Source organism: Hemicordylus capensis, chromosome 1 (assembly GCF_027244095.1).
Source record: "Hemicordylus capensis ecotype Gifberg chromosome 1, rHemCap1.1.pri, whole genome shotgun sequence".
NCBI lineage: Eukaryota > Metazoa > Chordata > Lepidosauria > Squamata > Cordylidae > Hemicordylus > Hemicordylus capensis.
Genome location: NC_069657.1, coordinates 207,783,613 through 207,805,912, shown reverse-complemented (window position 1 = coordinate 207,805,912; position 22,300 = coordinate 207,783,613). Strand labels below are relative to the sequence as shown.

General features: G+C 44.0%; 1 protein-coding gene across 3 annotated transcripts in view; it reads right to left on the bottom strand.

The window, feature by feature from the left end:
- ZC3H15 (zinc finger CCCH-type containing 15) overlaps nt 1-15,097 on the bottom strand; it is a 38,699-nt gene extending 23,602 nt beyond the window's left edge. The window contains exon 1 of one of the 3 annotated variants that reach the window (XM_053271593.1): nt 15,020-15,097. In XM_053271593.1, the coding sequence (XP_053127568.1) occupies nt 15,020-15,082 (63 nt within the window). In that variant the 5' untranslated portion in view covers nt 15,083-15,097. Of the gene's footprint in view, nt 1-1,684; nt 2,014-3,398; nt 3,418-15,019 lie in introns of those variants that run through there. The other 2 variants (XM_053271602.1, XM_053271584.1) reach the window with 2 other exon arrangements.
- Between the last annotated feature and the right edge of the window lie 7,203 nt (nt 15,098-22,300).

Here is a 22,300-nt window from a genome sequence, read left to right as displayed (position 1 = left end):
TGAAGCCTTAATCCCACAGTAAGCATGTTCAGGGTTGTAACTGTGCAGTGAGCTCTTAAACATGTTTACTCAGAAATAAACCTGGCTGAGTTCAATAGCTCTTACTCCCAAATGTGCATAGAACTGTAGCCTTAACCATTTTAAAAAAATGTCTCATTCAGTAAATGTCTACAAAAGCAATCCTGGGTCCTGATTTGTAAGCTCACCTTCTGATCTGGAAGCTCTTTTCCTTATACTTCTTGTGCAAGGTTTACCTCCTTGATAAAGCCAATGATAAAGGAAAAGTATTCTGGACACATTCAGGATCATTTTTCACCTATTCCACGTTCCAGAGTTAAGTCCAGGCATTAGAAACAGATGCCTGGACTGAGTAAGCAAGTCTGGGCCCCAGTGTTTCAAGGCGTGCGCACGTGCATGCGCTCACACAGTTTTTGATGTCCACTCAATTAATTTTAAATCCCGCTCACGATGACTCAGGAAGGTCCCACTCTGAATACATGTGCGCGCGCACTGCCTTGATACTGCCGACCAGAACAAAACTCATTCTGCACACAGATGAAAAAAAATTAGAGAACACACTGCTGGGCCCCCTTTATGCATCTATTTATACATAACCATGCTAAACTTCAATAGCACTGCAACAATAAAGGGAAAGTGTGCCATCAAGTCGATTTTGACTCCTGGCACCCACAGAGCCCTGTGATTGTCTTTGGTAGAATACAGGAGGGGTTAGCCATTGCCTCATCCCACGCAGTGTGAGATGATGGCTTTCAGCATCTTCCTATATCGCTGCTGCCCAATATAGTACTAGCGGGGATTCGAACCGGCAACCTTCTGCTTGTTAGTCAAGCATTTCCCTGCTACGCCACTTAAGGTGACTATTGCAACAATACTGCCCTCTTATTCAAAAATAAGCACACACAGCCCTGTATTCAAATCCAAGCTGAATGCTTTTTAAAATTGTTTTTTGGTATTTAAAGAGGTGTCAAGCACTGTGCCCTCTAAGAGGGATTCCCAGATGCTGTTGACTACAACTCCCAGAACCCCAAACTGCAAAGGCTTTTGTTTGGGGATTATGGGAGTTGTAGTCAACAACATCTGGGAATCCCTCTTAGAGAGTACACTGGTGACAAGCACCTATGGTTTGCATTACTCCTCAAATAAGTTGCAACAAATATATAGCATGGAGAACATAAAACAGGATTTGCAACATTTATGAGCCAAGCTGTTCCTACTAACTAAAGACCTTGGATCTAATTCAGCAAAGTACTGGGGGCCAAAGTAAACACTGATAACCTCCTAAGGCAGGTCAGGCCAGTCTGAGTGAGGAAGAGAGTGCAGATGTAGAGGTGGCATCATCACCACCATCCTCACTTTCTGTTGAGAACCAACTCAACCAGCTTGTGGCCGAGTTCTACCACTTCGGCCTGCCGACTGAGGTTCACCTCGTTGAACGTTCCTCCCTATCAATAAGTCCCCAGCACATAAGGAGGTCACGCAGCAGGGGAAAACGAGACTGGAGCCTTCCCCCATCACAGGCTAGTTTTCTACGCGCAGGGGAGGGCTTGTTGTAAGAAGGAGCACTCCATCCTTTGAACGACTCCCCGCCCCCCGCCGTTTGAAGTGGTACAGCCCAGGCAAAGGGCTGACACTCCTCCCGCCCCCCGGCCAGGCTGAGACTCACCTCGATGATCTTCTCCTTCTTCTTCTGATCCGCCTTTTTGTTGCCTGCCGCTGCCGCCGCCGGCGGCGGCTGTTTCTTGGGGGGCATTTCGCAGGAAAGGAAGAGGAGGGGGGCAGGAAAGGAGGCGCCGCCGAGGCCCAGAGAACGCCTTTGCTTAACGGCCACGCGGGGGGAGGGCGTTTATGGGGACGGACTGCGGCGGGGGAAGTTGTTCAGGAAGAGTAATAGAAGCGGGTAGCGACTGAAACAAGCAGCGCTTGGAGTTTGCGACAAGCCGTCAGTGACGGAAACGGCAATGCATTATGGGACGGCGAGAAAAAAATTCTACGAGTGCGCGCGTGCGCGATCGCTCGCGAAGAGACAGCGGCGGCGGCGGCAGCGGCAGCGTTGCCTGCCGCTGCTCTCGTCATTTCGTTCCCAGAGTGCCCTCCGCGAGCGAGCCTGTCAGGTCAAAGCAGGGCAAGGGGGCGGAGGGAGCTCTAAGAATTCTCTCCTTGCGGTTACGTCACGCTGTTCGACACCTGACCTGATGACTGCAGAGGGAAGGAAGCGTGAAAGCTTAGGGTAGTGGGAAGGCCGTGACGAAGGTTTTGCAGTCCGGTATTAGCGTCCCGCACGTTCAGTCTCTTTTGGGTCTATGACTCTGTGCCTTTCCTCTAGTTTCTCCGTTTCCCCCTGTTATTGGTTGCAGGGAACAAGCAAGCAAACACCACACACGCACAAAGCAACCCCAATTGTTTGGAAAACTCATTTCTTAAATAATTTAGTTCTAAATTTTATTTGTGGGTTAAATCAAACCTCTTTATTTCAGTCAGCGACCCACATGAGATTAAAACAAATGTAGAAGAGAAAACAATCAAACTTCTACTACAAACAATAAAACCAAATACATTTTTAAAAGTTCTGAACATAGATCAAGGTACTGAAAGTACTACTAAAAATACATAACTAAGAATAAAAGGAGACAGCAATATTTCCTACTTATGAGACTATTACACACAAATCAAAAGTCTAAACAGTTGCCTTCCCGACTCCTGGATCTGAGAGGGGTTAAACAATTCAGGAGCTTGGGAAAATTTTGTTGTTAATTTACTGATGATATACAAGTGATCCCAATACCTGCGTACCCACCTGCAGTTAGCCACACTGTAGCTACAAAAGTTGCTCTGGCCTTAAACAGCCTTGAGACTTTGGTTTGAGGCAGTATAAAAATCAAATAAATAAATAAATCCATCACCTATCTTCCTGTTATTAAGCTCTTATGCAAATGGAGGGCTGTGCTACAAAATTTAGCTACCTGTCTGGTGGTACTGGAATTACTTCCTTCCAACAGCCTGCCAATCATCTGAGCAGAATCAAGACCTGGGCATTTAGCCATCAAAGGATAAATGATATCCCGATGCAGGTCTCTATAGAACAAAAAAGTTCTAAATTCAACTGGAAATTAACAGAGCCATCCACACAAACACAGTTAATACCATCTAAGCACACAAAAGTCAATGGGAGAAAGCACATTTAACTCCGTGTTAGATAAGCACTAGCAGTAGGTAGCAGAATGGAGGAGGACAGTCAGCAGTGCTGATCCCCCCCCCCCACTTTTTCCGTTATGTAAAAGAAAATAAACTAACATATGTTTAGGTCAATCAGCAGTTGGCTCAAGTAGACGTCTTGTTTATTCACTTACTGTACAATATATTTGTATACTCTTTCTCACCATAAATGCTTCCCAAAGTGCTTCATGATCACACTTGTGGGCAGATTATACGACTCTCTTCCTTCATCTTTCTTTTTTTCTGAATACCAAGGCTGAATTCAGATGTAACACAAAGCCAACTTTCCTGATGAAGCTGATATGGAGAAATAGATCTGGGTGTCACCAGCATATTGATAATACCCTGCACCAACCTCCCTGATGATTCCTTCCAGCGGTTTCATGTAGATGTTTAAAAGGATTGGAGACACTGTTGAGCCTTGTGGAACTCCATACTTTAGCTCTCGCTTTGCAGAATAATTGTCTGTCTCCAAGCGACATATTCTGGAATCTGCCAGAGAGAGGTAGGAAGGGAACCACTGTAACAGTGCCACCCAATCCCACCTCCTTCAAGAAACCCAGAAGGATATGATGGCCGAGAAATCCAAAAGGATCAGCAGAGTCACACTCCCACTGTCAATAGCCAATTGGAGGGCATCCATCAGGCTGACCAAGGCAGTCTCAACCCCATCGCCCGCTCGAAAGCCAGTTTGAACTGGGTCTAGATAATCTGTATCTTCCAAAACTGCTTGAAGCTGACCACCCACTCAATCACCTCACCCAGAGGTGCACCTAGATAATTTTGGAGCCTGGACCTAAAGGCCTTTGGAGGCCACCACCCCCACCACCTCCTGCAAGTTAAACATCATTTTTTAACATGTAGATTCTTGAGGGCACAAACCATACCACCCAGGACAGACTAAAGAGGATGGGGGGGGGAGGGGATGTGGAGGCCCTAGGCTTCAGCCCTGAAGTCCAGGGGTAAGAGCACCTCTGACCTAGCCCAACCATGGAAGATTAGAAATGGATCTGTAGTTAGCCAGCTCCGAGAGGTCCAATCATGCCAGTTTCTTCAAATAAGGTCTCATAATGGCCTCCTTAAGACAAGATGGGAAGCCTCCTCCTTAATAGCCTCCTTAAGACAAGATGGGAGGCCTCCTCCTTAATAGCCTCCTTAAGACAAGATGACCTTATGGGAGGAGAGCTGGTCTTGTGGTAGCAAGCATGACTTGTCTCCATAGCTAAGCAGGGTCTGCCCTGGTTGCATCTGAATGGGAGACTTGATGTGTGAGCACTGCAAGAGACTTGATGTGTGAGCACTGCAAGATATTCCCCTCAGGGGATGAAGCTGCTTTGGGAAGAACAGAAGGTTTCAAGTTCCCTCCCTGGCTTCTCCAAGATAAGGCTGAGATAGATTCCTGCCTGCAACTTTGGAGAAGCCGCTGCCAGTCTGTGAAGACAATACTGAGCTAGATAGACCAATGGTCTGACTCAGTATATGGCAGTTTTCTATGTTCCTAAGGAGGCATCCTGCTCTCCCTGAGAGAAGCATTCATAATATTTACCAGACCCTCTCTGATAATACAATTACCAGATTAAATAAGCCTAGTTGGGCAATGATCAAGATATTCGTAGTTGCAGTGATGTCTTAATAAAATTGCAGCAGAATATGGCATCAAGGGGCAAATACCGGATCCGGTTCGGTCCAGCAATTGAGTCGGCTTGCAGGCCAGCTCAGGGGTTATACTTGTAAGGGAAATCTGGCTGTATGTGATGGGCCGTATGTTATGTATAAGTAAAGGGGGATTCCCTAGACTAAGAAGGCAGGGGAGGCAAAAAGGGAATATTTTCCCACTGAAGGAGATAGGATGGCAGCCGCAGCCGTAGTGGCGATATTAGAGGTGATGGCAGGGGCTCCTCCAATCCTGCCACCAGCATCCCAAATAACAGACTAGGCCGGCTGTCAGGCCGGGCCATACCATTTGCATCACCATGCTATTTGTGTGGTGATGCAAATTGCCTATGTGCATGCACAGAGGCCACTTTAATGGCCTCTGCACATGCTCAGAGGCCTGAACAGCTGGCCCATCCTGTCCTTTGGGAGGCTGGTGCGCAGGGGTGGTGTTGGTTGGAGCAGCCCCCACTACTGCCTCTGATTTTGCTTCTGCCGCCATGGCCACAGCTGCCTATATCCCCAACGGTGGGAAACTAAAGGTAAATATTCCTCTTTTGCTGCCCTCCCCCCTTAGTCTATGGAATTCCCCTTTACTTCTAAAGCGGAATGCTAGCTGGATTCCCCTTTACAAGTATATCCCCCGAACCAGCCTGTGAGCCGGTTCTTTAAACTGTGGGGCGGTTTGGTTTGAACTTGGACCGCCCAAACTGGGCCAGCTCAGTGCGAGCTGGCTCTCATGTCCCTAAATCAGTATATACTGGCATGGATTTTATTCATATCAATGGTGTAGCCATTGTCTGCACAAGGTCTATAAGAATCTTATACGTTACTATGCAATATGTTTTTCTGCTGCTCTAGTTATACCATAAACTATATTAACACATTTTTAGTATTAGTTTAGTTATAACTGCAGGCATACCTAGTAGGTAGCCTACAGCTACTAATATTACTTGAAATAATACCTGTGACATCATTTTAAATGTTACCAAAATTGGTATGTTTTATTATATATTACAATTCATTTCATATTTAAAATGTCTCAAATTATTTTCTCCATTTCATTACATGAATGTGATGTGATTAATCCCCTGCTAACTGGGCAAAGAGGCACCTTTTACCATGGTGATTCTCTTTATTTAGCAGGGGGAGAGTAACTGGCCCTATCCATCCCCAGCACAGTACTTCCAGTGACTGTTGCTGGTGTGTGTCTTATGTTTCTTTTTAGAATGTGAGCCCTTTGGGGACAGGGAGCCATCTTATTTGTTTGTTGTTTCTCTGTGTAAACTGCCCTAAGCCATTTTTGGAAGGGCGGTATAGAAATTGAATTATGATGATGATGATGATGATGATGATGTGTCCAAGTTATGTTTACTGGGTGCCCACTAACTAGGACTGGGTGTCCATTTGGACACACAACTATTAATTATAAAAATCTCTGTTAAAAAATGCCCTGAGTGGCCCCCATCACTCCTAAATGCAAGCAACAGTTATTTAAGAATTATCTGTGAAATAATTAGGGTGGGACAGAAAAAAAATGGGGACAGGCCCCCCCAGACCCCTGACTACGAGTCTTCCTCAGTGGTGCTTAATGCTGAGTAATCGTGCATAGGCTCACTTTGCACAGATTTGTTCTTCTGCCAGAGGTTAAAGCAGATTTCCCTTTGAAATACAAGACCTGACATTTTGTGGTTATTGGTGTATGTGAGAAGTCGTTTTCCTTGAAGCAATGTCATGTGATTCTAAAACAGGTCAAATGGCCAAGGCCATTGGCCTTCAGTTTAGTCAGATCCACAACTGGGTCACAGCCTGCCCTAAATGGCTCGCACCAGCATTGCAACCACTGTACACAAATATGTGATAAAAAATTAAGAAGTGGGTAAACTGTAGCAGTGGAATACTACTAGATGGGGGATGTGCTGCTCTATGTGTTGGTATGTGAAGTTCTGCTGTATGTATTTGCATGTGAGTTGCATATTTACACATGTTTGTGTGGGCCATTCTGTTATGGGTTTGTATGCATTTGCAAGTGCCATGCTGCTGCTGCGTGTGTTATATGCCAGGCTGCTTTATGTGTTTAGTTCAGTGACTGATTAAAAGAGAAACGTTGATACCTCATAACTTGAAGCAATGTACAATGTACCAAACCAACAAAAGGAGGCCTCTGCAATCTTGAATTTTTGACATCATCAAAGTTACTCACAGGAGAATTTTAAAGTAATTTTGGGTAGACACAATAGTGGTAGGAAACATGGAGGCTGTTCTCACGTGCAGCCTAACCCAGACTAGGGATGCCTAGCCTGGATTAGGCTGCATGTGAGAACTGCCGGGTTGGGCCCAATGCTGGTGGGGCAGCACCACCTTGCCCCGCTTCTTAGCCCGGTGAGCACTCCCTAAACCAGGGCTATGGGCTCAAGTGCGAGCCGGGCTACTACTAGCCTGGCCGCTCAGAGAGACGGGTGCCTAGAGCACCTATCTCTTGAGGGAATCCCCCACCGCTTCGTGCGTGTTGCGTGGTGCATTGTGGGATTCATGGAGGCCAGGACAATGAGTCTCAGCCTCTGTTTACCAGTGTTGCCAGGAGCAGCATAGAGAGATTCATCTACGCTGCTCCTGGAAGCACTGCTTGTGTGGGAGCGCAGCTTGCCACACTCAGCTGTGAGTGGTCATCTGGGGGAAGGTAGGTTGAACCCTGCCTTCCCCACACCTGTCCAACTGCATGCATAGCCTTGTGAACAGCCCCATGGACTCCTGCACTGGAAAGCAAAACTTTTAAACTATAACTTATTCATTGGAACGTTCTGAAATTTGGCCATATTCTACCCATCACCAAATAAATTACCCATGCTAAATATCTTACTGATAGGACAAATGGTCTTGATTTTCTGCTGAATAGAATATTCAGGGTTTATAATGATGATAATGATGAAAAAGCCAGCAGCCTTAATTATGCAGCTGCTTCTGCAGCTGTATAATATGGGTAGATCTGTAACAAGTAAAGGAATATGGCAATATTTGCTGCATTCAGACAGTGACTGACATCCTAATGAAGCTGGTCACATGTGCACTTTGAGGAACTGTGGGAATGCACCAAAAGCCATCACTCAACTCCTCCCGTATCCTTACATGCACCCTGTCACACTAGGGGTATGCAGAAAACTGGATTTTCTGGTTCGGCTTGAATCAGAACCGGATTCGGCCCGGCCCGGCCCGGCCCGGCTCAGTTTTGGCCTGGTTGCGCAAACTGCGTGGTCATGCAAATGGCCTCTGCACATGTGAGGAGGCCAGTAAAATGGCCCCTGCATGTGTACAGAGGCTCAAACCTGTAGGGGAAGAATGGCAGTTCAGTCCCCAAATAGGAAAGCAAAAACCAGTTTGGTGAGAAAGTAGCAAAGCAATAGGTCTTGAGATAGTTCTTTAGTACTGAAGCCCATCCTGTTCTTTCAAACACTGCTTTGGGCAATCAAACCTACACAGCCATGAATCCAAAGAACATTTCACTATGTCTGTATATTCTAACATATATTTGTAACTCTTTTCATGGGGTCCCTAACTATAATATTCTTCAACAGCTTTAGATGTCAACACCACATTTGCGTTAAAGAGCTAGTGATGTCAGTACAGCATAAGAAGGGGGCCAGTGAAGTAGCAGAACGAGGTGGTACAATTCTGGACTGCATTTCTTCAGACTGCAGAAAAAATTTCTAACTGCTACTTATAAATTCTCTCCCACGTAAAAATCTCTCTGCATGTAATAAACTAGCACACCAGAAAGAGGGTTGTGCTGAAGCCCTCTCTCTGATCTGCTAGTCTAGAAATGTTTTGTATGCTGGGAAACATTAAAAAAAAATGCTCCTGCAATCTGAAGTAGAACAGTCCAGAATCCTATCACCTCAGTCTACCGTCTCATTCTGCATAATATGTAGATGAGACAATTATCCTTTGACGAGTGCTTTTCTGCTGGTGATACTTCACAATATGGTAGGTGAAACCTGGCCCTGCTGCCATGGGAACTGCTTGGCTTGACTCTGCCACAAGTGAAATTGGCTGGCGGCAGCAATGCCCTAGCAGTAATAGGTAGCTGTTCATCAGTTCTTCAAAAGAGGTGTGGGTAAGACCCCAGAAATAGGTTGAAAAGCCTTTCCTTGTACTCAAAAGGCCACATTGGGTTTAGCTGTAGATGAAGCAATTTTCAAGGGTCCCAGAAGATGGCAGTGAACACCCACTGTAAATACCAACATTCCTGTAGAGTTGTATACTTGTGTGCTTTGTGTTAAATTTTAATAATGCTACATCCTTAGGTTATTGAAATAAAGGGAACTTTATTTCAATAACCTAAGGATGTAGCATTATTAAGATAACTAAAATGGAATTTAACATGAAGAATCTTTGAATAGATCTCAAAGATTCCTTGGGAAACACCGATATTTTTCTCAGCACCTTATTACTGAAAGATTGGAGAAAATACCAGCCCCTGTTGTGTGTTGTTTTCACATAGTCATTGATAAAGATGAAAGCAATTGTAGTGGAAGGTTTGTTAACTGTCATTAAAAAAAAAGTCTAAGAACACAGCTGTGATGTAATCTTTTTATAGATTTTGGGATAAATTTGATATTTTTCGTGATAAAAGTGGGGTTAACGCAAAAAGTTCCCTCCCAATTTCACGGCCCTTTATGAACTGAAATATGAGGTGGGGGTGGCACTTCAGCTATTTTTGCAGGAGTGTGAAGTGGGGAGACCTTACTGATGACAGTGGCAGTCATGGGGGCACTTGGGGGGGGGGCAGCCAGGGCATGTGTCCTAGGCGCCACTGAGGAGGGGGCGCCATGCCAGTTCCTGCCACCCCCACCCCATTGCCCACCTGCCCAGCCCCAGGGCCCCTCAGCCACTTGCCATCCTGCTTGCCTTGCTCTCGGCTCCGCCTTAGGATCAGAGCAGGCCTTCAAACTGCAGAGCTCTTCTCTCCCCGCCTCTGAGCTGATCGGCGGGGCTTCCAGAGAGGCCTCTGTGTAGGCCTCCCTAAAGCCTGAACTTGGCAGTCCCCAAGCAAGCCAGGAAGAAGGCAGGCAGAGTTCTCTGCAGCAGACCCTCTGCCCAGACCATCCAGCACAGCTTTTGTAAGGTAGACTGTGAATTCCTTTTTGTGGTTACCCCCCACCCCCGGATATATAGGGATCTGCTTGCCACAGGGCTTTGATATGGGTGTGGTGGTGGGGGGACTGAGAAGTCTCTGAATATTTAATTTAAAACAGATTGGAAAATTTCTGGCTTTAAATTTCTGGCTTTTTACTATCTAAAAAGGCCTATAAGTGGTTTGTTTCTTGGCAGAAAATTACAAAAACTTCTGGAACAAACAATATTATATTTATTTATTCATTTATTTATTCATTTATAAATGCACTTAAGTTCAAGTTGTTTTGCAGCCCAGAAGGTCTGAGTGAGAACTGTGAAGCATGGGTTGTGCTTTTATTTTATTTTATTTTATTTCATTTTTCTTGTGTGTGAACTGCTCTCCAATAACTCACAGGGACTTCAGGGTAAATCTGGCCAACATGTGAATGCAGCACCTCCATTCCAGAGGAGAGGTGTGTTAAAGCGCTTTAAAAGCCTCCTGTGAAAAACCTCCTGGAATCAAACTTTACTGAATTTGTTCAGAATTCTGAGAAAACAAACATAGGCTCACCCTGCATGGTTGAAAGTCTCCTTTGCTAATCTGCAGCGAGGGGGCCATTTTAATAATTAGTATTTCTAGTGTGTTCTAGGCATTAAAAGTAGCACAAATATATAGTACTCAATGTATACCACTATATATTGTGAAGTGTCCGTGTGTGTATTCAGTGAAATGTATTTCCAGGCAGCATACTTATTTTGAAATATCAGACTTAAATCCTTGGGGGCCTGGGGTGTGTGGACGCCCTGGACTTTGAGGGGCTGGGGGCCCATTTTAAAATCTCATCTTGGCCCATTCCAACCTTGCTATGCCCCTGGCGGTCACTACACATGCGTTTCTGCACAACACCTGCACGGAAGAAACTTCCAAGTAGAAAATGTGTGTTTTGTAAATTGACCCTGAATTTTCCATCCATGACTGGGATATTTGAGAGTTAGAGTCAATAATAAAAGAACAGCACACTGCTTGCGACAGGAAGGGGCAAATTACAACGATTTCTTAGTCTGGCAGGGGATGGTTTTGGCCCTGGCAGAACTTGGCTGTCTGCTTATGTTGCAAATTCCTCTGTCTAGTGTGGCAAACTAATGTATCCTCCTCCCTCCTGGTGTCAAAGTAAGCACTAGAATGGTGAATGCGCATATACCCCATCATGAGCCAACAGCCATCACAAGACAAAGGCTGGCAGGAATCATTCACTGGTTTATAGACCCCCCGCCACCTTCTTCTTCCCCTATTTTGCTAGTGGCTATTTGGGCAGGTGATCCTCTAGTCTAGGACAAAGTCATGTTTTTTAAAAAGCATGATATGGAACAGAGAAAATGACACTTGGAATCCTCGCATAACTCGTGACTGTTGTTCTAAGTCTTTTACAGAGATGGCTCATGTTTTCAGGTTTTGATCAACAACCATGTCTAGATGGTACAGTGTTCCTTTTAACAGGGATTTCCAGATATTGCTGATGACAAGTCCCATCATTCTTGTTTGGACAGGGGCGCAATTTCAGTGCTTGCCCTAGGCACTATTTCCCCTAGATACGTCTCTGGTGGCAGTGCTTTTTCTCAGAAGCCCCCAGACTCACACAATATCAAGACTATGATTTCCAGAAGCCACCTGATTTTGCCTTCCATTCCTCCTTACCTCACCCTGCTCCAATTCAAGCCAAAAGTTTTCAAGGGGAGAATTTTCAGATTAGCGCCTGGTAAAAGGTTTGTGTGCACTGCATCTTACTTTCAGACACATGCTGATTTCATTCAAAACTAGCAGTGATGTGGAATACCTGTGGTGAAAGTAGCTCCTGAGTCTGAGGCAGTTCACACATTCAGTGAACGACATTGTTCAGCTAAATCTCCTTACTGGACTTCTTACTATATCATAATAGTAAGCATAGTATACTCCTTAATATGTATGATAATATAGTCCTCACTATGAGCCACCTAATGGCGCAGCGGGGAAGTAACTTGCCTAGGGAGCAAGAGGTTGCAGGTTCAAATCCCTGCAGGTATGTTTCCCACCTATATCAGGCAGCAGCGATATAGGAAAATGCTGAAAGGCATCATCTCATACTGTGCGGGAAATGGCAATGGTAAACCCCTCCTGTATTCTACCAAAGACAACCACAGGCCTCTGTGGTCTCCAGGAGTCAACACTGACTCGACGGCACAACTTTACCTTTTTACTCTAGTGTTAAGTACTTACCATACTATAATACTCCTTACTATTAAGCAAGTATATATACTATTCCTTATTATTAATTCCTTACTATACTAATTAATAATAGTTAATTAACTATTTGCCCAAAATAAATTACCAGCAAACTGCCGCCCAAAAACACTTTTAATGTGTAGAAATACGTCACAAAACCTCAAAATTCTAAGCCTTCATAATATGTATTTTATACTTCTCTTTGTTAGTATATAGTGTCAAGCAGCAGTTTTGGATGACATTGGGGTTCTTTGTGAACCACCTCAATATGTACATTTTGTTCAATATGCTGCAAATATTTAGCAAGTTGATGAAGATGGTCTTTTCTGTGAGTTTGTTATTATTGCTGTGTTTGGTGTTCTTTAATCTTATTACTGAGCTGGTGTGGGCAGTGGCAGACCCAACAGGAAATTACAGGGGGTGGAACAGGAATTCATATATATATGTGTGTGTGTGTGTGTGTGTGTGTATTGAATTAATTGATTTTCTTTCTCTTTACAACTGCACTATGCCAGGGGTGTCAAACTCAAATCTGATGGTGGGCCAGATTGGATTCTGATGCATGTCTGGGGGAGCCGCACATAGTCTTGTGCCACCTTGTGTCACCTCGCGGCCACATCAAAGCACCTTCTGCCTTCCTCCTCCTCCCCACGCATTCTCGCATTTCCTCCCCCCCCCCGCGCTGCTTATCCTGCATCTTAAATTAACTGAATTCACTACTTTTTACACCAAAATACACTCAGGGAAAGATTGGTGGAGTGTTTTGTTTTGTATTTTTAGAAGAAATTCTGAACATACCTGCCAATACCAGATTTTGCCTGGACAATCCTGCCACTCTCCTCTCTTCCTCTCTCCCTTGCAGAGGTGTTACTAGGTTTTTTAAAAGATTCAGAGCCTCCCCACGTTTTGATAATTAAACCCTTTCATGCTTGCTAAAGGGATCCAGCACTCTCCTCCCCACTGATTTGCTTCACTGCTAAAAATGTATCTCCTTTTTCTTCTGCAATCAGTATCCACATAGTTGAGAACCAGTGTGCTGTACATAGAAAGTTGCCATATACTAAGTCAGACCATAGGTCCGTCTCACTCAGTATTGTCTACACAGACTGGCAGCAGCTTCTCCAAGCTTGCAAGCAGGAATCTCTCTCAGCCCTATCTTGGAGGTGCCAGGGAAAGAACTTGGAACCTAGATGCTCTTCTCTGAGTGGCTCCATCCCCTAAGGGGAATATCATACAGTGCTCGCACTTCTAGTCTCCCTTTCGTATACAACCAGGGCGGATCCTGCTTAGCTTAAGGGGACAAGTCATGCTTGCTACCACAAGACCAGCTCTCTTCCCAGCTGTAGAGTGTTAAGACTAGGACTGGGGGACTTGTGTTCCCCATTCAGTCATGAAACTCACTGTGGGACTTTAAGTGAGATACTCTCTCCTGCGAACCTGCCTCACGGGATTGTTGTGCAGATAAAAGCGGGAAGGAGGAACATGTACACTATCCTGAACTCTTTGGTGGAAGAACAGGATATGTGTCTATAATATAGATAGATAGATAGATAGATAGATAGATAGATAGATAGATAGATATTTATGTTGACTTTTAGCCATATGCACTCCAATCCTACGCATGTAAACTCAGAAGCAAATTCAAATAGCATTTTTTACACCTATCACAGCAGCAAGCAGCCCAGTTTGAACTCTTCTATGAACTACATTTAAGCAAAAAGCATATACAACTATAGTGTATGTCTATATGCTACAGCGTATATACAGTGTACAGTGTGTGTCCATACATTACAGAAGGAAAAGCCACCAATTCAATTTCAAATATACAAAAGAATGTCATATATGGAGTTTCCCCAAGTTCTTAGGATTTAGAGACAAGCAAGCATTTCAAAAGCAAGAGAGCTTTTAAAATGAATTTATTGTGATCTGATTTGAGACTTATTTTGAAGCAAGTGTATAAAAATAGATTTTTGGTGGGGGAGGGGGAATGCTTAATGATAATTTTAGCAATTAGCAAGTACTTTCAAGAAGTTGGGTATTTTAGTCCATTACAAAAATGCAAAATGTAACTTACATTAAAAATACAATATGTACATTATTTATATATGAGCTAATGTTACAAGCACAAAGCAAAATACAACAGTAATTATTATAAGAATAAACATTGAGGAAGGACCATTTTCTCATATATTTTGCTATTTAAGCCATTTTGAGAACTTTGTGGCTTAAAAAGCTGCATATAAATGTATTTTATTTATTTATTTATTTATTTTATTTTTAAATTTATATACCGCCTTTCACTAAAGCAATCCCAAGGCGGTTTACAGCAAAAAATAAAATAAAAAATAAAAAATAAATAAATAAACACAAGATGGTAAAAAAGACACAATTAAAATATTAAGTGAAAAAATTATTAAACAAATCTGATTAAAAATTTAAAACAAAAGCATAAAAACACTACAGACTATAAAGAGCAGCAGCAGCAGAGAATCAAATAAATGCCTGGGCAAAAAGCCAAGATTTTACACTTTTTCGAAAAGCTATGATGGAGACCGAGGAGTGAATAGCTCCTTATTTAATAAGCGGGGGAGGGCATATAAGAGACTATAAAGAGACCAGATTAGAGCTATAAACAGTTTAGTATCTTCATACCAAACAGCCAGCACATGGTAAACCAAAGGGCAGGAACAAAAACAAACAGCCCTTCTCACGATCATGGAGAAAGGGCTCCACACTTTTAATATGCCTTAAAACACTTACCTCCCCCCGCAGATGATCCTGGTCTTCTTGCTGGGCGAGCAGATCACACACAGTCAGAGACATTCTCTGGCTGCTCCTGACAGCCAGGAGGTTTGGGGGCTGGGAGACCCCCAGAACTCCCATAATGCACTGCATGAGTGCGTGGTGCATTATGGAGAGCCTCCCAATTCTGGCTGGGAGCTCCGCAGTGGCCTAGGCCCATCTGCAAGCAGCTGGGGCTGGCAGACGATCAGCAAAACATGGTTAAGAGAGCGCTTGCTCTAGTTTAAGAGGGTGGGTGACTTGGCACGTTTGCCACTGAGATACCGCCAGGATTGGGCATGATCCCAGTGGTTCTCACATGTGGGCAAGACCTGGCTTAGCATCATTAGCCCGGTTTTTCCTGCACATGAGAATAGCTTCAAAAACGGATCCATTTTGTTAGAGCATTTCTTCTTCTCTCTTATTCTTTTTAAAGCTCTTAATACTTTTGTACTGACTAATTTCCTCACAAGAAGGTATTTCCTCACAAGAGGGGATGGGGAGAGTTTTCCTTACAAGTTTGTACTAGAACAGTTTTGATTTATACTTTGAAAATGATTTTTTAAAATGTAAGATCTCTTAGGGGTGTGCACGGAACCGGTCCGGCACTGGGGTGGGGGGTTCCAACAAAAACAGGGGGGGCTTTACTCACCCCTTCCATCTAAGGCACCGTAATTCTAGTAGTAATCGGGCGGCAGGGTGCTGCCAGCTTCAATCTCCGCTGGCGCGGCTGAGGAGAGGCTCCTCCATTCCTATAGTAATTGGGCGGCAGGATCGCTCCCAGTCCCTGCCGCCCCTTCAAGCTAAGTCCCGCTCGGCTGGCGGCCGCCCCTGCAGCTATCAAGAGGTCCTCTTCTTACCCACTTCTTGCCAAATATTCCCCCCATTACAAGAGGACGGCAGGAGAACTCCCCTGCCGTCCTTTTCCCTTTGCCGGCTGCGCTGCAAATGGCTTCTAGGAAGCCTTTCGCGCGCGTGCGCAAAAGGCTTCCTAGAAGCCATTTGCAGCGCAGCCGGCAAAGCAAGCGGACGGCAGGGAGTTCTCCCGCCGCCCGCTCTCCAAAGTTCCTTTAAAAACAAAATGGCCACCGCCATGGGAGTGATGCCTGGAATGGGTCAAAGACCGTCTGAACTGGGTGATTTGACACATAATGGAGGCCAGTGGAGGGAGGCAGAACCTTTGGAGACACCCCCCCCACGGCCTCAGAGAAGCCCCTCAGAGGGGGTGAGCAAAAATTGATGGGGGTTGGGATTCGGTCAAATAATGAACTGAACGGGAGCGGGGGGGTTGGTTCAATATTGGACCATCTAACCAAACAGGTTCGATGTTGAACCTGTTTGACATAGAACTTGTTTGCACATCCCTAGACTGCAGGCAAACCAACTAGGCTCCTGCTGCTTCTGCTGAGAGAGGGCAGGACTAGCAGCATAAAAGGAAGCTGACTCTTTATTATTTATTTATTTATCCGATTTCTATTTTTGACTCTGCTAATGCCGATGGTACTGCTAATCTTGATCTAAATTCACAGCCACTGCACCCTTGTACTCCCCCACTTCTGGATGTGGAGATGGTACTAGCTGAGCATAGAATCCTGACTAGCCTGTATGAGTGTAAGCAGACACATATGGGCAGCTGTCACAGCTGGACAATAAGACTGGTTCTAGTCTTCATTAATACAAGAATGCCAAAATCATTAATGGGAGGGAAGTAACTATGTCAATCAGCCAAACTCCTTTAAGGACATAAAAGATTTCACAAGTCATTGTCTTGAACTGGATTTAAATGAGGAGAAATTATGTGTCTAATTCCTGCAAACTTGACAAATGACTTGTGTTGATGTTCACAAAATGACTTGGGATACATCTGTAAACGTTTATCTGACAAATACCAGCTGGGTGAGATTTTCTCCCTATTTCTCCCTTGGATATTTCACTTTAATTTTGCTGCCACTTCTCATCACCTCCAGCACTCTGACTATACTAGTAATTTCATTTAATCAACATAACTTTTACAGGGTGTCATATTTCTGAAACTTGCCTGTCTATTTATATAACTCTGAAGATCTACTGCACACATGGTACCCTATAGATCAAAACTGAGGCAAACCTGCAATTCAGCAAAAGTGTCATATTCAGCGAAGCACTTATTGCATATCTTCATCCATGTGTGCTCACATAAATTAACCATACTGAGTAAGAGAGAAACTGGTCAGCGTACAAAATGTATTCAGTTGCTCCAAAAGAGCATGCATTTTTTAGGACAGCATTAATCAGTTTAATTAAGATGGTCCAGCTCCAAGATGCATAATTTGCAGTTGATGGGACAATGGTTAGATGAAAGTGAGTGGATGTACACTGTCATGAAAGCAGATGTCACAGATTCCAAAACTGCAGCCTTGTTCATTGAGGCACATCAAGTGTGTTGAACCTGATATAACCATTAAGTGACAGCTGTTCCACTTTACAGACAAATGACCTACTATGGCCCCCAGTATCATTTGAAGAATGGCATAATCGGTCCAAGACATCACCTTTATTTCTGTATTAATGACTCCTCTTGAGTAACTCCTCATTTTTTCTGAGAGTACCAAAAAAATTCAGCTTCAACCTGTGTGTCAGTACCTTATATGGAATTCTCTGCAACAGGGTGTGGTGATGGCCACCAGCTTGGATGGCTTTAAATGGGGCTTAGACAAAGTCATGGAGGACAGTATCAATGGCTACTAGTCCTGATGGCTATAGGCCACCTCCAGCCTCAGAGACAAGATGCCTCTGAATACCAGTTGCAGGGCAGCAACAGCAGGAGAGTGGACATGTCTTCATCTCTTGTCTGTTGGCTTACCAGAGGCCACTGTGTGAAACAGGATGCTGGACTAGATAGACCTTGGGCCTGATGCAGCAGGGCTAGTTTTATGTTCTGATGGAATGTCATGAAGCAAATGGCTTCATGATTCCATACACTTGGCCACATTTATTACATTTGATAGCTACCATGCCATATATGAGACTTGGTGACTCTGAAAGTAGTTCATCCTGATCTAATAAAAAGCTTTCAGTGAGACAAGTTTATTGTTCAGAGACCAAAATACTGTTTTCTGCCAACTGAGGTGCATGAACAAAACAACCATCTCATCAAGGAGACTGGCAGTGTTGCCTCTGCATCGGATCTTGGCTAATTTTGCTGCTGGAGTGTTTCTAGACCATAAGTTGGCTGCATTGTGAAAGAGTTTGAAGAGCTTATGTGTCACACTTCTCTCAATGAAGGTTTGCAACACCACCAGTCATCACCACCCAACAGATGTTTCACATATAATGTGGTCCACACGTAACACAGAACCTGAGGATCCCCAGCCCAACATATGGAGGTGACTTGAAGTTGGTGCTGCAGATGATCACATCTCATTTTGTTGGAAACAGCAGAGTTGAGCCAGTCCAGAGGTATGTCCCCTGACCAGGCTTCCCAGTGAAGTCCTAGTTGCTTCTCAGCCTGCCTTGTGCTGCCTCAACTGCTATCCCAGCTGCCTTGTGACAACCATTGGCCCAATGGCAAATGGGGTGGACTCAACTGGAATGAACCAGAGGAATAAACCAGGCATAACATTCATCTCAGAGGGAGCAGGTCTTGGTTTGGCAAGCCAACTTGAATTATTGGTTACAAATTTGGGTTTCAGGCCCTGAGGTTCCTGCCTTGGCATGGGTTCAAACAGCCCCAGATAAGTCAGTCACCAACTTTTCAAGTGGGTTCTGCGTTATGTGTTAACCCGCCCTTTGATACAGAAGTTTAGATGTTTTGTAACTCTGAGAATGAGATGGGAAATCTGTCGAAAATACGAGTAATTGGGTTTCTTCAGATACAAAGAAAAAGGGTGATGAAATTGACACCAAGGCTGAATGAAACATTCACATCAGTGAGAGAGCATATCAGAGAAAAGAAAGGCTAGTAGACTGTACTACACTACTATTGGAAATACTCAATAAACACAAGGTTCCTCTGTTCAAACACACAGCTGGGGTGTGTACAAAATTGAAAGCCCATCTTGCCTTCATTAGGAATCTTTGTACCCTATTCTTCTCACAGCTGCACATCAGCTGTTTCATTATCAAGGAAACCTGGATAATTCTTTCCATGTGAAAACTAGACATCTCTGCCATCTCTTTTAGACAAGGAGGAAATCAAGTTAGGAACAAAGTCTGATTTCCTTGACTGCTTTGAAAAAAATTGTGGCCCTGTGGTTGCCATACCTCCTGTAGATGCTTCACGGTATGATAGATCAGCAGGAGTGCAGTTTCTGAAATCTGGAACTTCAAAGATTTTCCTGCAGTGTGCTCAAAATGGTATTGTGTCATACATAGTAAGACAGCTTGAAACACTTAAGCAGTTGGATGTTGTGTGGGATTGTTACTCAGAGATCAGTCTAAAAACAGTACTGAGAAAGAAAAGAGAGGCACGTGTTGGATAATGTGTTATTCCATCTACTGCTGTCCCACACAAGAGACAAGACTTTCTCCAAGTGGAAAAGAACAAGGAGGAGCTTTATCAACATCTGTCAGGACCCAGAGCTGATAAAATATACGACTGCTGTCATAGCAAACAAGAAGGCTGTTGCCACCAATACCACCAATATGCAGATAACTATCCAAACTGCAAATAAAGCATTCTTAATATGTATATTCACAAATATACCATGATGACCATTATTATTACTTGTTTACACAGTCAGACAGGTGTTATTGACTGGTTTGTTTTATCCAGACATCGAGTCCTTCTCAAGAACCTGGGATGGCTGAATTTTATTATCAATATTGTTGTTTCCATCATCATCATCATCATCATCATCATCATCATCATTATCTCCTCCTACTACTATTTATATACCACTTTTCAAGAGAAAAGTTCTCTAAGTGGTTTACATAGAAAAAAGAATTGGAAGAAGATGGTTCCCTGCCTCCCAAGGGTTCATGCTCTTAAAAGTAGTCCAATATGAGTGCTTCTGCATGCTCATTATGCTACTCATGAAGGACCGAACCACTTACTCATATAGACAGTTGATATTCTTGGGTTTTTTTGCAGCAGTGACCATGCTTTGTTCCCTGCAGCAAGTTGGACTATAGACTATATAGGTCATGGTTGGGGTAGAGAAGGAGACTCAATGCTTTCCTGTTCATGAGTTGGAAGACATTCAAAGGCACTTACATTCTTCTGTGCTTTTACCAGATATGATGTAATTTCACCTTGACGTGGTCACAGGAGAGTACATGAAATGCATGTATGCAATATTTCCCCAGATGTAGCATCTGTATTCTCTGAACTAGGAATGGTTTTTGTCAATATAGGTGCCAGACAACTGAATATGATGGAATATTTTAGCCTTGTTCACACTTTAGGTTCAGCACTCATACAACAAGTGCACATTGTACCCAGGTACAGATCTGTACACAGGCACATTCACATGTTATGTTCAATGCAGGTACATTTCCTATCTGTACTATGTATTTGAGGGGCCTGTACCCAGGTTCACTTTTAAAGTAAATTCAGGTAGAGTCATTTACACAAAAACATGTATGAGTGCACAGACATCTGACATCTGATGCCATGTATGTGCTGGTGTGATGACTCCCATGGGGGTCATGGAGGAGGATTCCTCAGATGTAGACCCAGAGTAGGGGGAGCAGGCTGAAACTCCGATCGACTCAACAGAGCCAGAGCTGACAGGCTTGCAGGCCCCTCTGCCCTCCCTCCTCCAGATGAAGCCTCCGAGGCCACTGAAGTTGAGGTGCCTGCCCCAGATCCCTGACAGTGACGCTTGGCCAGAATACAGGCTCAGAGGGAGAAACACCATAGGTCAGAGAGGCTAGCTAGAAGGAACAGGTGTCCCAGCTCTGGCCCGGCTGCATCTCCCTGACAAGGCCCAGCTGCAGTGATGGGTGGGGTGCTCAGCACATTGCCTATTTAGAGCAGACTGAAAGCTGGGTCTGTGTTGGAAACAACGTCCATGGTGACCAGCCCTACCATGAGCAACCTTGACCTAGAAATCTAGACATGTTTGTTATTGTCTGACCCCGTTCTGTGTTTATCCCTGATCCTGTGGAATTCCCATATAGACTTCTGGCAACATTTATGACTCTCTGTTCGTCTGTTCTCCTGTGTTGACTTCTGGCTATGTGTGACTTTCCATCCCTGTCTGTCAGCTCTCCCTTCCCCTCTCTAGAGTGGTTTTTGCAGTTGTTGGGCAGTCGGCCAAGGCAGGTCATTACAGCTGGCACTGCACAGGTGTACTTGGGTCAAGAGCCGCCCCAGCAGGAAACTACAAAGGGCGGTAGAGAACAGGTAAGGACCTGCTCTCCTCTTTCTCAAAGCTCCCCCGCACTGGAATGCAAAGGTGCTGAAACCGTGCTTCGAACCCTGGTTTGGGCACATTCCTAGTGAATACCCTTAATGTCTGGATAGGACTTGTGTGACACCGGTTTATGACTGAACAAGTGTGTGCATCAGTGTCAAGCAAGCAAGATGATACCTGGTCAGCAGGAAGGGACAATCAATGAAGAAGTTCCTCTTAAAGCAGATGCTGTGTGTAGGGTATTTGCGGCTGGTTCAATGACCCTGGTTGCATTCCTGTGATTGCATCTTGAAGGATTTGTTGCTAGGTGGACCTTGTAGGCATGTTATGGTGTAATGAAGTTATGATTCTGTATTTTATCTGATCCTACAAATTAAGTGCATAAATACACAATTGTGGATTGGGAAAGAATTATGAAAGAGAGTCTTTAGAAAGAAAATGTCTTCATTAGAGAGCTAGTACAGTGTAGTGGTTAAAGTGTTTGACTAAGACCTGAATTCAAATCCCCACTCTGCCATGAAGTTCATTGGGTGGCTTATCTGGAGACCCCAATCACAAAAAACGTGCCCCCATAGTTTGAGGTGTTTTGGGGGGTTGTAGGGGTTTTTTTTTTGCAAGCATTTGGAGAAGAAACTTTCTTTTTAGCTATTTGCATTTCCCTAGTTGATCATCTAAAGATTTATAAGGAAATAATTTTATTTCTGAATTAACCAGCAGGCATACTGTGTAATGTAATTTAAAATTGATTTCATTTTTCAGCCTAACTGAAAAGTATTAAGGGTGTCAGATTGATGCATAGCATCTAATCAAAGGGAGAGTATCCTATTGCAGATTGGTATCATTAACATTTGAATGTTTTCGTAGGACAATAAATCCTCAGTGCTTGTGAAATTTTTTGATATTCCAATGGAAGCAATAATAC